Source organism: Psilocybe cubensis, chromosome 10, assembly GCF_017499595.1.
Source record: "Psilocybe cubensis strain MGC-MH-2018 chromosome 10, whole genome shotgun sequence".
NCBI lineage: Eukaryota > Fungi > Basidiomycota > Agaricomycetes > Agaricales > Agrocybaceae > Psilocybe > Psilocybe cubensis.
The window spans coordinates 176,188-191,502 of NC_063008.1; the positions used below are offsets into that span (position 1 = coordinate 176,188).

The window sequence follows — 15,315 nt, forward strand, 5'->3', positions numbered from 1 at the left end:
GTGAATCGGAGATCAAATATTTGTTTGTTTGTGCATAATAATCTCTTTCAACCCCCGTTTCTTTCTTTCCACATACTCTCATGTTCACTACTCCGGCGACGCTTGGTGGGACTTGGGCTTGGACTTTTCAACTTTAAGTCTTTGTATATCATAGCTGAATCTAACTCACAGGTAATTCTGCCACTTCCTTTCTGATTAGATTATCCTCAACTGACCATGTATCTGCCTTTCCATAGACCGTTCTCCTTCTGCCTTAGATCTACTGGATATCCGGCTTGGTATATAATCATTCACTAGTTCCCGAACTTTTAGGTGAGTATATGCGCACTTCTGCACACACATCTTGCTTACATCATGCAACCAAAGTAGCTCCTATAATTCATGGCTACCATCTATTGATGACATCGTCTCAGCATCATTTTGTTATTTAACCACTTTCTCGTTTCTCTGTACCTTTTGGAGTCATGTTGTAGTATAAGTTTTCTTAATGCAACAAGTTCTTTTTACTTGCTATGATAATCTGAGGGATCCACTAAATAATGAACCATATGAACTGTGTGAAACATTTAAATACTGGCAAATGTTTGCCAAATGTTTTTGGGACTTCCAAATGTTGCCTAAATGTTACGGACACTCTCAAATTTTAACCAAATGATTTGGCTATATTTAATACTACCTAAAACATTTGCTTTAAATAAACAATTCGAAGCCTTTCAGTCTTTGGAGTCTCTCGTTACGAACCGCACAATGCCTTTCGGGCATTGGGGCCTTTGGACGCCTCCAAATGCCTTGTCAAGGCATTTGGGGATCCGGGCACTTTTGCTGATGTGTGTGAACTTCGAAAGTGAAAACATTGCCAATGCACGGTCAGGCTATTGTGGATGGGTATCCTACGGGGCATCTTACTTACCTATCATTATCACTATTGAAATAAGAAATAGAACAAATGTAAATGTATTGTTCCATGGTACGTCATATTCCACTGTGATGATAACGCACCTACTAGTATCCATTGAATGCCACAAAGAAAAAACATTATTGATGATTTGAAAGCAAATTTACTGGTCCAGTGTATGATTCTCAATAAATGAGGATTGTGTTTTAGTAACCAAGGAAATGAATTTGGACATTCATTCTCATATGCAGATATCCAATAAGCTCTGCATGATGAATTAGATCGTCAGTGCATGGAATAAGGCGGAAAACTCCACTGTCAGCAATAGACGTACATAAGCGCCCAAGAAACTCCAAGAACACAGTCAAGGACAGTAGGCGCTATCGACCGTCCTTGCAGAACCAAGACAGTCTTGGAGATTCCGATCCCCAAGATAAGTATCGTGTTTAAAACTCTCCACAGATTCACAATCACCGCTGGACTTGGTCGGTCTTCCGGAATTGAGCTCAAAGGTGAAGACCTTAGTCCAATTAAGTACAACATAACATCCGTCTTGAAGAAAGACCTGAAAATATATCAGACGTACTCCAAGATAAGATCTGCGCGATCAATTTGGTCTTCAGGATCTAAATCGGACATTCGAACTCGTGCTGTAGTGGGGTATCGGGGAAGTTGTTGGGAAGGTTGAATGACACTGACAGTATCTTTCATCAGCAAAAGTGACCAGACCCCCAAATGCCTTGGGAGCCTTATAAGGCATGCCAATGTTTTACGTGACACAGTAATGTCACACAAAACATTTGGGCAACATTTGGGAACACTCAAATCATTTGGTGGTCATTTGGAGGCCCCACAAACATTTTTGAAGCACAAAACAAGCACCAAATAATTTCTAGTAACTACAATTTACAAAAAAAAATTTGTACACTGTGCAACCTTGAAGGAATCATTTAACAAAATTAAAAGAGGTCACAAAACATTTGGTTTTACACTTCGGTTATGAGAAATGTTTACAGGACTTTCAAATGCTGATGAAATAATTCATCCACACCAAAATTTACTGGATATACAGCCACATTAGTTCTAATTAGAATTCTGTACAGTTGGTCACCCGGTCTGTACAATTTCTCGACTGTCAACGAAGTCACAATGCGATCAGCGTGAATCGGAGTAAATCGGAGATCAAATATTTGTTTGTTTGTGCATAATAATCTCTTTCAACCCCCGTTTCTTTCTTTCCACATACTCTCATGTTCACTACTCCGGCGACGCTTGGTGGGACTTGGGCTTGGACTTTTCAACTTTAAGTCTTTGTATATCATAGCTGAATCTAACTCACAGGTAATTCTGCCACTTTCTTTCTGATTAGATTATCCTCAACTGACCATGTATCTGCCTTTCCATAGACCGTTCTCCTTCTGCCTTAGATCTACTGGATATCCGGCTTGGTATATAATCATTCACTAGTTCCCGAACTTTTAGGTGAGTATATGCGCACTTCTGCACACACATCTTGCTTACATCATGCAACCAAAGTAGCTCCTATAATTCATGGCTACCATCTATTGATGACATCGTCTCAGCATCATTTTGTTATTTAACCACTTTCTCGTTTCTCTGTACCTTTTGGAGTCATGTTGTAGTATAAGTTTTCTTAATGCAACAAGTTCTTTTTACTTGCTATGATAATCTGAGGGATCCACTAAATAATGAACCATGTGAACTGTGTGAAACATTTAAATACTGGCAAATGTTTGCCAAATGTTTTTGGGACTTCCAAATGTTGCCTAAATGTTACGGACACTCTCAAATTTTAACCAAATGATTTGGCTATATTTAATACTACCTAAAACATTTGCTTTAAATAAACAATTCGAAGCCTTTCAGTCTTTGGAGTCTCTCGTTACGAACCGCACAATGCCTTTCGGGCATTGGGGCCTTTGGACGCCTCCAAATGCCTTGTCAAGGCATTTGGGGATCCGGGCACTTTTGCTGATGTTATAGGAGGGCAAGTACTAAATTTAGAACATGCACATTCCGCATCGCCTTGATATGCTAAATAGTTCGATCATATATAGGCGACAGAGAGTAAGCATGCTGTGTTACATGTATATAGAATGGAGTAAGATTCTGGCACCATAAAGGAAGCAGCACCACATGTGTAGGTGCCCCGCAATCCCCCGGTTGGGTACTTGTAATAGTGAGTCTCGCGTTCTCTCAGATTCCCACTTGAGATGGAACTCTACATGTACTCACTTTTTTGACCTTTTGATTCCTTTCAGGCTCAATTTTTTGATGTGGTTCGCACTAATAATCACCTGGGCCTTGCGTAGTTGTGTCACTAATTGGTTACACTAGTGGTAAAATAGGCAGAAAACTATGAGGGAGAACATGGAGTTAAGCGCAGAAAATGGATCAAGCCTTACAAAGTATCCAAACAAGACTAATATTAACTGTATGGCTGCGTAAAATATAGCATCTTTTAAAAAGGCCGATGCTACTGTCAATGTGCCTGGATGGCCCATTTGCTCTAATACTTCATACCAGTTTACGTAGATTTCGCAGATGTAACCACAGCGGGTGTTGTATACAATTGATACAATTGTGGCTACACTATATGAGAGTCAATTTGGGAAATTTCAACCGGCGACATTGAACTCACATTGGAAAAGTATACATGGCATTATAGTCCTCATCGTAGGTCCACAGACTAATATGATTTAGAAAAATGGTTCCTAGCCATATTAGAAGCATTGACGGGATACTTAGTACTGTATTCGATGTACCGCCTTCATCAGAAGATGAAAACATCACTGCAGTGGCACGGAATGTCAATGCGTTGTTCAAGAGAATATTCATAAGCACAACACATACGTATCAATACAACTGTTGAAAAAGCGCGATTTTGTGTGCGTGAGTAGGGTATGTTGTTATTACCGTCGTACTTTTATGGCTCACCTAGCCATTGGATTGAATATACCACGAGCAATGCAAATACTTTTGACGTATTGACGACAACAAACCATGCTGCGTTTGCTAGTCGCGGGTTATGTTTCAAAAGCCAGGAACACGACTCTGGAGATTCAGCCTCAAATGCAGAGACCCAATAAGAGCTAAGGAATATCGTCAAACTAGGACGTGATCACAAATTTTAACATTGTACATACACAATTGCCCAAATGACACCGAGAGCCCAGTCAAGAATGGTTGGTGCTATTGTCTCTCCTTGTAACGCAGCAACCGTTTTCCAAATACCCAGTGCAATGATAAGGAGAGTGTTGAATATCCTCCAGATGTTCACAGTGACCCCTCGTCTAGCTCTAGATCCATCTGTCATCAAACGGCTGATAATTCTTTGTTCAAGCCTGAGGAACCAGCGTCAAGTCAGTGCTGCATTAGCTACAGAGTACGCTTGATGTTACATACAGAAAGGGTCTTGAAATATCGACATCTCTCCTCTGCTCATCAAATTCAGACATCGTAAATGGTTGAAGCTTATGCTGGAAGTGTCACAGCAGGCATATGACAGAGACTTCCGAACGCAATCACGCGTAAATGACAAAAAGGGCAGTGAATTAGCCATCTTATATGGATTTCAAGGACAGCAATAGTCAGCATCGCTAATGCATGTCATGTCCTTGGTCGTTGACGTAAAGGTCTGCGGAATCAAATGTTTCTATGTTTAGTACTGGAACTGTCAGACGAGTCTGGAAAACTCTCCATATTTCGCTGGATATTGTCAGTTCTCTAAGCATATCTTGTAGTCCGCCTGGAGCACCGAGCTTAGCAGCCATCGGGCAGCCGATGGACCTGGGGAACCCCTACATTGGAACCACTATTCGTCTACCTATATGACTACTGGCCCAGAGTAGAAGCTACATCAGTATTGAGATCTTTAGGGTCCAATTCGGATATTCGTAGTAGTGCAGGGGAGATGCTAAATTTAGGACATTGAAGTTTGGCATCGCCTTGATAAACTACGTGATTCGATCATTTACAGGAGGTGACAGATAATCCTAATAGTTTGCAGCCTCTGAATTCATAGCTCAAATTGAATTTAAAGGCCTGGACGCTTTGACCAACCCTGTAAGTTTCATTTATTATGAAACATTTAAAGGACTTGGACTCACATCAACTGAACCCCCTCAATCCCATCAATTTCAACACGGTATCCAATAAGAAAAGGAAGATAATGTTCCATGCCATGAAAGTGCAAAAAAGTAGCAATGCGATCACCCAGCTTAATACGCTCCGGAGCGAAGCATCTTCCAATTTCTTCACACCTTTAGAAATCGTTAATTCAGTCGCACATTAACAAAGAGGTCGCCCCGCGAGTCGTTGTATGACGACTTACATATCCATACCACTAATCAAGGGTTGTCAAATATGTCAGCCGGTTAAGCGATTGGGTTTTTTCAAAGGGTTCACCTAACCAATGGATAGAACACAGAGAAAAAACGATAGATAATTTGACGACCCATTGTATTTTTCTCATCAAACCTGAATTATGTTTCAAGAGCCAAGGCCATGTATCCGGTGATTCACTCTCAAGTGCGGACACCCAATAAGCTCTGCGGTATAACCAGTCAGTTTCATAGTCTAAAAATGAGACATACTGTGCTACGTACGCAAGTGCCCAAGCAACTCCAAAAATGCATTCAAGGACAGTGGGTGCTACCGACTGTCCTTGAAGCACTAAAAGAGTTTTCGCAGTACCAACTGCAAAGATGAGGAGCGTATTCAAAACCCTCCATGGATTCACAATGACCGCCGAGATGTTTTGCTCTTCCGTCATTTCAAAAGTTGGATAGCTTCATAACAACACGTGTGATCAATCTTTGAGTAAAATAGAGGCCTGGCATTCAACGCACTACCAAATTGCGACAGATGTATTTTCTTTTGATGGTAAACCTTTCTTGCAGCAGACTTATAAAAAGGGAGTAGAAAAGTCCGGTAAAGGTAGGACCTAATGACACTGGACAGCTATATATTGGGTTGGATTTTTTAAAATTAGCACACATACTTCGGCGTGCCTGCTGGTGTCAGGAAGAATGTCTTGCGGAAGCAGTGCGGTGAACCCTGGCAATTTCGACCTTACATATTTACATATTGCCCTTGTCACGTCGTAAAACTAGCATTTTATATAACAAACGTTTTACATGACTCACCAACTGCATGTAATATAGAATGTGATGAGTGAAAACTGTAAGTTAAGGGCAGAATAACCCTCAAGCTTTACATAGTAACCCGCTAAGGCTACCAGTAGCTGTATTGCTGCATATACTGCAGCGTCCTTCAAATAAGCCGGCGCTGCGACTAGTGCGCCAGGAGGATCTATTTGCTTTACAACATAATTGGTGGATTCCATCATCTCTCGTAATTTGTACCAACCTATGTAGAACTCGCAGATGTAGCCGCAGCGAATGTCGTATATAATTGCTACAATAGTGCAAGCTCTGTATCAAAAACACTCATTTGTTAGCCAGGTAATAAAATACCTTTGACTTCATAAACCAACAAAGCAAACTCACATTGGAACAGTAAATATTTGATTGAAATCTTCAGCATAGAACCACATGCTGATATAGTTGATGAAAATGACCCATAGCCATATGAGAAGTAATGTTGTGACCCTTAACACCGTGATGAGCGTGCCGCCTCCATCAGGGATAGAGAACGTCCCTGGCGTCGGTGAAATTGTGAGTACAACGCTCAACAGTTTATTCATGGACGTGCACATACGTATTGATACAGCTACCAGAATTCCACGGTTGTTTATACATGTGAGAAGGTTTGATGCTATTTCAGTTTAAGATTCTGAGTCTCACCTATCCAATGGACCGAGTACACCATAAACAAAGCGGACATTTTCAAGGTGTTCAGGATGACCCACCACGTCGCTTTCGATAAGCGGGGATTATGCTTTAAAAGCCAAGAACACGATTCTGGAGATTCGGTCTCAAATGCAGAAACCCAATAAGCACTGGAACATTGTAAGCATTCAAGGACGCCGCCACAAACGAAATAGCTATAGTCTGTCTTACACAATTGCCCAAATGACCCCAAGGACCCAGTCAAGGATAGTCGGTGCGATTGTCTGTCCTTGTAATGCGGCGACTGTTTTTCCAATTCCTAGTCCGAGGATTAAAAGGGTATTGGACACCCTCCAGACATTCACGGTGACCCCTTGTCTAGAACTAGGCTCATCTATCATAAAATGACTGATGTCCCTGACTTCAGGTCTGAGGGGAATAAGCTTGGAATCGGATACACGGCCATTAATTTGACGTACGAAGGAGGTTCAGTTATGTTATCATTGAGGTTTTGCTCTTCAATTTCAGACATGAAAGATTATCACCAGAAATTGAGAGAAGCGAACCACCTATCTTATATGGACTTCAAGGACGAGCATGTTGAGCGTCGCCTATACGTGTCATCGCCTTGAACGTTGACGTAAAGGTCTGCGGAGTCGAATTCAGTGTTGGGCTGTCAAAGTGCTGGGGGCTATGCATTAGGCGCCTCCACCTGGAGCTCTAATTGCATTCCTTCTTTTAAACTTCTTAATCGCGCTCTGTCAGAGCCGCAGACTTCCACATCAAGAAGCTTCATGTTAACAATGTTAACAAAAGTGTACGCAGTTATTCACATCTAGTTGAGGTTTTGGGTTGGCCCTGACTTTAAATAGCTCTGAATATAATCAAAAGCGATGTCATAGTATCGATTGAATGGCCAATACCCCAACGTACAAAAACGCCCATGCTCATCCGAAATACAAGATCTCAACTTGCTCAATCCGGTCGTCTTCATTCGTCTGCAAAAAAGAAGATGGCAACACATTAGCGTCAATACAGGCGATTACGGACAGAACATGCAAAATATAGAAAGGAGAAAAAACAGCGGGTTGAAGATGAAGCGAAGTAGAAACATGAAGGAACGAGGGATAGGAAAACATGATAGTGCTTGCAGATCATCGAACAAGGAAGTCGAAAATAAAAACGCTCGAAAGGGACAGGCACTCACATAAACACCCACTACACGCTCCTCATCCATCAGCACACCATCAAAACCCCATTCCCTTTCGCTCTCCACCTGCACACACGGCAGTCCGCCCTCCACATGTTCTGCGAATGCATCCGCTGGCTCAACGGTGTCCATACCCCTCAGGAGGCGCATGCGCGGGATCGGGTGAATCTCAGGGGAAGGTGGGGAAGAGAAAAATTGATGGGTGCCGTGCATGAATGGAGAGGCAATTGCGAGGCCAGTGTGCTCCATCCCCATGGCCCCGTCAAAGTGCTCGCCGTCGCCTTCGGTGTCGGTCCACTGATCCTCGTCTTCGTCATCGTCCTCACCAACTCCGCCGATAATGTAATGGTTCTCCTCATCGTCGGAATCGTCATCAATGACGATCGCATAGTCATACCCATCTTCATGCTCGCCTTCGTCAGCTGTATGCCATTCTCCTTCATCTTCGGATGTATCCATTGCTATCTCTTCCTCGTCATTCGTCAGAGCATTGTCATGGGCTTGGACGCTGGCACTGGTCCCTGCACCTTCCCCGGCATCAGCGCCAGTATCCATACGACTACGCACCCCTGCCCGTCGCCGTTTGTATTGCCTATATTGCGGCTGACTTGGCAAATCTTGTTGGGTACTGTGGTCTTCGTGACCGTGTCCAACCTCCTCGCCATGCTCCTCGTCATCGTCGCGCACCCGCATTCGCAAGGGCATCCAATCAGAATGACGAACGAAAGGTTTGCTGCCGTTCTTCTCATCTTCCTCTTCGCCTGATTCGTCCTGTTTCCTCTTCCCCTTCCCCTTATCTACCACCTCTGCCTCCCCACTCTTCCTTGCCATTTCTTCTTCTTCCTGTCGTTTAGCTTCAGCTTCAGCTTTCGCTTTCGCCTCCGCGGCATCGTACACCTTGGCAACTCGCTCTACGAACTCGGGCCGAAAATCAACAACGGTAAACGGCCGCATGAACCTCGGAAAGTCATCTGCCTCGTCCTCGTCAATATCCTCTTCATCCTCTACCTCCACCACCTCATCCTCCACTCCATCAGCATTCGCGTCGCCACCTTCTGGTGGTGTACGACTCCTCCGCCTTCGCCTTCGATTTCCACCTAAACCCTCCCCAACCCAGTTATCTGGCCGATCCTCCATCCTCACCAGCCTCTCACCCGCAGAGACCGTGATCCAACGACTAGACACGCGATCCGAGTTGAACCAGCGCGTGATTGGAGGGCCCCAGGATGCGTACGGCAGCGTTGGGGGTGTTCGCTGTGTAGGAGGTTGTTGGGCGGGTTGCTGGGTTTGATTTTGGGGTTCATTGGACGCTGTAGGTTCGTTGGTCGTTGCAGTAGATGTTTCAGCATCCTCTCCCTCTCCAAACTCTCCACACTTCTCCACTAGCCGCACAAACCCTTCCCGTCTAACGACAAACGTGAACCGGTCGCGAAACTCGAGTCCCATGTTCCACGCACCATGGTGGAGGTGCAACCGGAGTGCCAGAACGCGAATCTCGAAGAGGCAAATCGCAGAGGCAGGGGGTGGGAGGAATGGTCGAGTTGGGAGGGATTCTGTTGTGGCGCCGGGTTCAGTTGTAGTGGATGCTGACTCTGACGACGCTGCGACTAGTCTCGCCGCACTCCGTGCCCTCTCGCCTGCCCACCATCCTTCTCCCACAGGATTCGGCTCAGCGCGACAGGTGATCCCACCCATAACCCTCTCGTCGGCAAGCTCAGGAAGACGCAGGATCAGCACGGGCTGTGGAATGCCGAGGGTTGGCTTTTCGGGAATGCGGAAAATGTCGAGAGAGTTTGTGGTTGTGTTAGGGAGGAGGATAAGGTTGGGTGTGAGGAAGAGCAGGCCTGAATACGACCGGTGCGGGGCGAGAAACGACTGTAAAACAGAGTTTAAATGAATGCTTGAGGCTGGCGTTTTGTATGCCACATGAAAAAGAGGAGAAAGGGAATATTCAGAAAGAGTCAGGCCCAGCACAAATATGACCATTGATGATGCAAGGGCACGCGTCAGAGCCATAGAGAAAAGGCACGTCCAAGGTTGTTGCTGGCCTCTCTCTTACTTTCATTGGGCAACTTTCCTGCAGGCGAAGGATGTAAGAAGCCCATCGTCAAAAGCCGTAGTACGGCTGTGAGATCCTGACCCGCATGGACATTTCTGAACTCAGACATCTTCCTACCTCAACACGGGACGCAAAAAATGAGAAAGAAGAAGAAAGAGCGTTACGTACAACTTTGACGACGTCGGACATCCAATCATATATGAACACACGGTCGTCCGTGCGGCCTCGATTGATGAATGTAAGAATGAGTACGAGGTTCTCGCCGACGATCTCGATACCAATAGCGGGCTTCTCCCAAGGGGAGGACATGACGTGCGCGTTTTTGTGCACGGCGCGTGGGTGTGGCAGGCCGGTGGAAAACTGCAGGTACTGCATCTCAATGTCGTATAGTGGCTGAGATGGTGTCGATGCCCTGCTTGGTGTACTAAACAATGGTTCAGTTGAGTTGACAATAGTAGTAAAACTCGACGTACGTGCTCACGATCACAATAAGATCGTGTTCAAAAAGACAAAGCCCGATATCGATAATCGTTTTCTTCGACGATAATACGTGCCAGGTTGCCTGCCGAGCCTCTTGTTTGGTGGTTGGGAGTCGAAGATACATCAACTCCCTTCGAGCCGCATTGCTGAGGAGATACACGCCTCCAGAGAGGTCATACACGCCACACTGGTCCTCCGACACCTTGATACGCTTGGTAAATGTCGGGCTAAGCTTCGCCCATGCGCGCTCCGCGTCTCGCAACGCTGACAACTTGGAGGAAAGTGGTAATATCGAACACGGGTTGTCGACTGTCCCGGATGCAACTAACGCCGCACCATACTGCAGAACAAGAGAATTGTGGACAATCGAGTTGAGAAAAGTACATGATAGTTGACAAGAAAGTAAATCAGCCGGTGGAAGAAAAGAAAAAGTTTGAATGAGGAGTTCGGGAGGGAGGTCGATGAGTCGCATTTTGGCGGCGTTGAATATTCAATACCGATGAAAGGCTTGCTGGCACCGCCACATAAACATCGTCTATCATCTAATCTGACCGGCAATTGCCGCATCTACTCCAAGTCAAATCGGGAATTCATAGAATAAGGCATCGAGTCAACAGAGATTGATTTTTTGACTGTGGCGGGTTCAATTTTACCAAGACAAAAATAAAGGAATCCCAAAAAGATAAAATCTCATGAGCTTACAGGTGATTTTACCAAGTTCAGGCCAGTACATAAACGGAGGTACAGGACCTCTTGGATCATCTTTTGTTGCAGTAACAGATGGCTTCGGAGATTTGCCACCGTCTGTTGTGCTCGTCAATCCGCATGTGCCGTATAATGTAACCGTGCTCCTGGATAACTTCTATGGGCTCCAATTTAATTCCATGAATGACCTCAAGATACATCCATTGTCCGGAGCAATCTTCTTCAGTGATGTCTCGTGCGTGAGCGCTATCTAGCATCGTTTTCTGAACCGACTGACTCTCATTTTACAGACTTCCAAATGAAATCAACATCCGCCCCACACCGTTGATGCCAAATCAAGTATACAGACTAGATCCATTAACACGAGCAGTGCGAGTCGTAGCTACTGACTTTGATCTCTGCAACGGCATTGCATTCAGCGCAGATGGAAAATCAGTATTTGTGTATGTCCTTCTTATGGTTGCTTACAAAATTAGGTATTCACCGGTTGATTCCACAGAACAGATAGCGGGGCGGCCACCTCAATCTCAGACGTGGACCAGACTAGACCCGCCACGATGTACGGTTCTCCATTGCGTTACCTTATTCAGTATTTACAATTCTTCAAATCAGCTATAAGTTTGACGCTGACATAACCTCCCAAGCATTTACTAATCGGCGCGTTTTTGCCTACGCAGACACCGGGGGAACGTCTACGCAGGCTGCGGTGACGGCGTGCACGTCTGGTCCCCTGAAGGCACCTTGCTGGGAAAGTTCTTCACCGGAGACTCCGTCGCGAATATGCAATTTGCGGGTGATGGAAGGCTGGTGCTTTTGGGCGGCACAAAAATCTACATGGCGAGGATTGCGGCCAGGGGAGCGAAGGTTTCATTTCCTCGATTTTAACTCAGTGAAGAGGTCAAAGAATAGACTTTATAAATGAAATACAACCTTCTCATCAGTTCTCATCTTATTCTGTCTTTCTCAACAATTACATCATAATATATTTTATTAAGCTTAAATTTACCTAAGCCCTACTTCTTTGGTTCTAGCTAAAGTTGTTCATTCAAAGTGCGTTTATTTTGTTGAAATCATAGTGCCTCGAGCGCGCTATCTTATCAATTTGGATTTTGCATGAGAGATTGGCATTAAAATCTTATCTAATCTAAGCCTTCAACAACCACCATCATCATCGGCTACGACGGTTGTTTCTGACACCGTCTCCTCTAATTCTCTCATATTATGCTCACATTCTTGTACACACCATTGCTGGCAGCTGTGTCTCGCGCTCTTACGGGATATTTTGGCAGGTTTTTTGTTCAAATTTGTGTTTGTTGAGCATTTTTCGACTGGGTATCGTGCCTTAAGTGGACATTTCGGTTGGGTATCGTGCCTTCAGTGGACATTTCGACTGGGTATTGTGCCTTAAGTGGACATTTCGGTTATAAATGTGGTATGTTCTTCTCATTCAAATCTAACACTACTCAGTGAGATCATGTCCAACCACGGCCTCTGAAATTATGGGGGGGATTACTTGTCTGGAAGCTCTCTGCAGCCCATTTGCCCCTGTACGGATGCCGACCAAAAGTTTCACACACAATGGAATGTCTCACTGGCCACAGTGTTCTTCCCACTATAGACACAACTGAGATTAACCATTCATGTGAGCTTCTGATGATAACAAAGCCTGGCATGCTTTGCGTAACAGTTACGATGAAGGCGGCTGCAGGAAGTTAAGTAAATGATACCAAAGGGGTCCTGGAAGATAGATTGATTGTCTTAACCCGTATTTTTTACTAGTCTCGCAGGTGCTAATCAGCGAGCCGGGTGCTTGGAAACAAGTCATCCGTAGCACAACTGCATGTCCCTGTGAATGACTTGTGTAGGACAGGGGAGATTTTCGGGTGTCTTCCGCTGCTACACACCGGGCGGCTCTGTTGAGGGCTGTTTGGTAATCTCGTAAACAACAACAACAACAACAACAACAACAACAACAAGCAACGTTAGGCCCTGTTCGGTAGCAACTCACGGCGTGAGTTAGTAACTCACGATTTCCATATATAGTATCGCGCGACTTGATTACATGAGCAGAGTGACAATTCCGTGACTTCGAGTCCATTATCTGATCTGACAGTATCTTATCTGACTGCCACATCTCCTCGCTATCTCCATGCCTTCTCAGCCTCGTAAAGGCATTACACCACAGCAGAAGCTGGTTTTAACCACTGTGGTGTCTATGCTGCAGAGTGCAGCACTTGCAGTCTCACTTTATGCTAGTCAATGGTACTTTGGAGGCATATGAGGTTATAGAGCAAAGCAGTATGGTGTAGAATAGTTCACAGTAGTGAGTGGTAACAAACGAGACACAAAATTTCACGATAAGCTCTCGATTTGGTCGCGCGTGGTCACACATCAGTCACAGTTTCCAAAAATGTACATGCATACTATATATGGAAATCGTGAGTTACTAACTCACGCCGTGAGTTGCTACCGAACAGGGCCTTATCTAATCTAATTTCACCTAATCACAACTTTCCCACCTGATAACGTAGATGTGAGCAATGCTACAGCTTTGAGTCAACCTTGCTTTACCCTTTCTTTTACCACTGTTCAAAATCTCTTAAACTTTATTAAAATATCATGAATTCCCATTCAAAGACTAATCTTGTTCCCGTCGTTGACTTTGGGCCATTCATTGATCCCACCTCACCCGCGGAACAGAAGGAAAAGGCCGCAAAGGAGATTCTACAGTCATTCCAGGAGATAGGGTTTGTCTATTTGATAAACCATGGCTTGGACGCTGATAAGATAGATGGGATGTTTGGATGGGTCAGTTGCTACGTTGTAATGCTTATCATAGCGTATGGGGTCACTAAAACCTATTGTAAAACAAGTAGTCCCGTAAATTATTCGACCTACCTCCCGCAGTTAAAGAGCTAGCTCCTCACCCGCCTTCTGGGACACACCATCGAGGTAATGCCTAGCTATCACACGCATAGCATTTATATCAGCAATTCACGCCTCTACGATTCTGGGCATTTTCAGGATACTCGGCCCCAGGGAGGGAAAAAGTGAAACAACTGTCAGAGTCCAGTCGCCAATTAGCTCATACAAGAGCTACCAACGACGTATCTAACCAAGCAGAGTCGGGTGTCATACGAGATATCAAAGAAAGCTTTGAATGCGGTCGGGAAGACAACGAAGAGATGCCCAATATCTGGTTCCCTGACGGTGTCTTTCCAGGTTTCAAGGAGGCATGTCTGGATTTTTATTGGGTACGAATAAATGTTTTCATTGCTAATTCCTATCTCCCTGATCGTCATCAAAGACTTGCTACGAGACGGAAAAACTCATCCTCAAAGCACTCGCGATAGGGTATAATTTGCCGGATCATTACTTTCTGCAGGATCACTCTAAAGCCGACAATCAGCTGAGACTATTGCATTATCCGAGGTACCCGTGTTCATCGCTTCAAATGTCCCTTTTTATGATTTCCATATTTGTTGTAAAGCATTCCAGCGTCTATGTTGCAAGATGAAAAGGCCTCTCGAATCCCCAGTCACACAGATTTCTGCTCCATGACGGTACGTGCATATTAACCAAGAGATATTTAATAACTTGTAACGCCATACGTGCAGATGCTCATACAGGACTCTATCGGTGGCTTAGAAGTAGAGGACCCCAAACATTCTGGCACCTTTATTGTACTTTTTGTGACATATTGGGTGCTTATTACGCCTACTGACTTTCATGCCCTGTAGCCCGTCCCGCCAATTCCTGGATCAATTGTCGTCAATGCAGGAGACTTTCTTATGCGATGTAGGCGTTCATTATAACTTCTATGGATAGCCGCACATGTTCCTCACAGGGTCAAACGATACAATCAAAAGCACCGTACACCGCGTACGAATCCCTCCATCTTTAACGGAAGGGAGCCTAGGCGAATCCGATATGATTCCTGCAAGATATTCCATTCCATACGCACGTTTGATCTTTTTTCGAACAAGTAATTGATAACCTGACGCACCGATACTCCTAGTTTTGCAGTGTGGTGAGTTCCTAGATTCTTCGAGTTGCAGTAGTGATAATGTCGAAATTGTTTACGAAACAGGACTCATCTACCGTAATCGACTGCATTCCCGGAACATGGTCCGCAGAGCGACCTAAACTCTAT

The 15,315-nt window shown here is 44.7% G+C and overlaps 2 protein-coding genes across 2 annotated transcripts; one reads left to right on the plus strand and one right to left on the minus strand.

Moving 5' to 3' along the window:
* Positions 1 to 7,655: 7,655 nt before the first annotated feature.
* On the minus strand, positions 7,656 to 10,929 carry JR316_0010393 (uncharacterized protein; the record flags this gene model as incomplete). Its single annotated transcript, XM_047896061.1, has 4 exons — positions 7,656 to 7,706; positions 7,916 to 9,793; positions 10,146 to 10,401; positions 10,451 to 10,929. The coding sequence occupies 4 exons, from the start codon at positions 10,927 to 10,929 to the stop codon at positions 7,656 to 7,658; spliced, it is 2,664 nt and encodes an 887-aa protein (XP_047744106.1).
* Positions 10,930 to 13,311: 2,382 nt separating this feature from the next.
* JR316_0010394 (Proline hydroxylase buaE) lies at positions 13,312 to 14,902 on the plus strand (the record flags this gene model as incomplete). The annotated part of the gene is made up of 7 exons (XM_047896062.1): positions 13,312 to 13,401; positions 13,800 to 13,970; positions 14,039 to 14,114; positions 14,187 to 14,416; positions 14,470 to 14,594; positions 14,653 to 14,725; positions 14,792 to 14,902. 7 exons carry the CDS (start codon positions 13,312 to 13,314, stop codon positions 14,900 to 14,902), a joined length of 876 nt encoding a protein of 291 aa, XP_047744107.1.
* Positions 14,903 to 15,315: the final 413 nt, after the last annotated feature.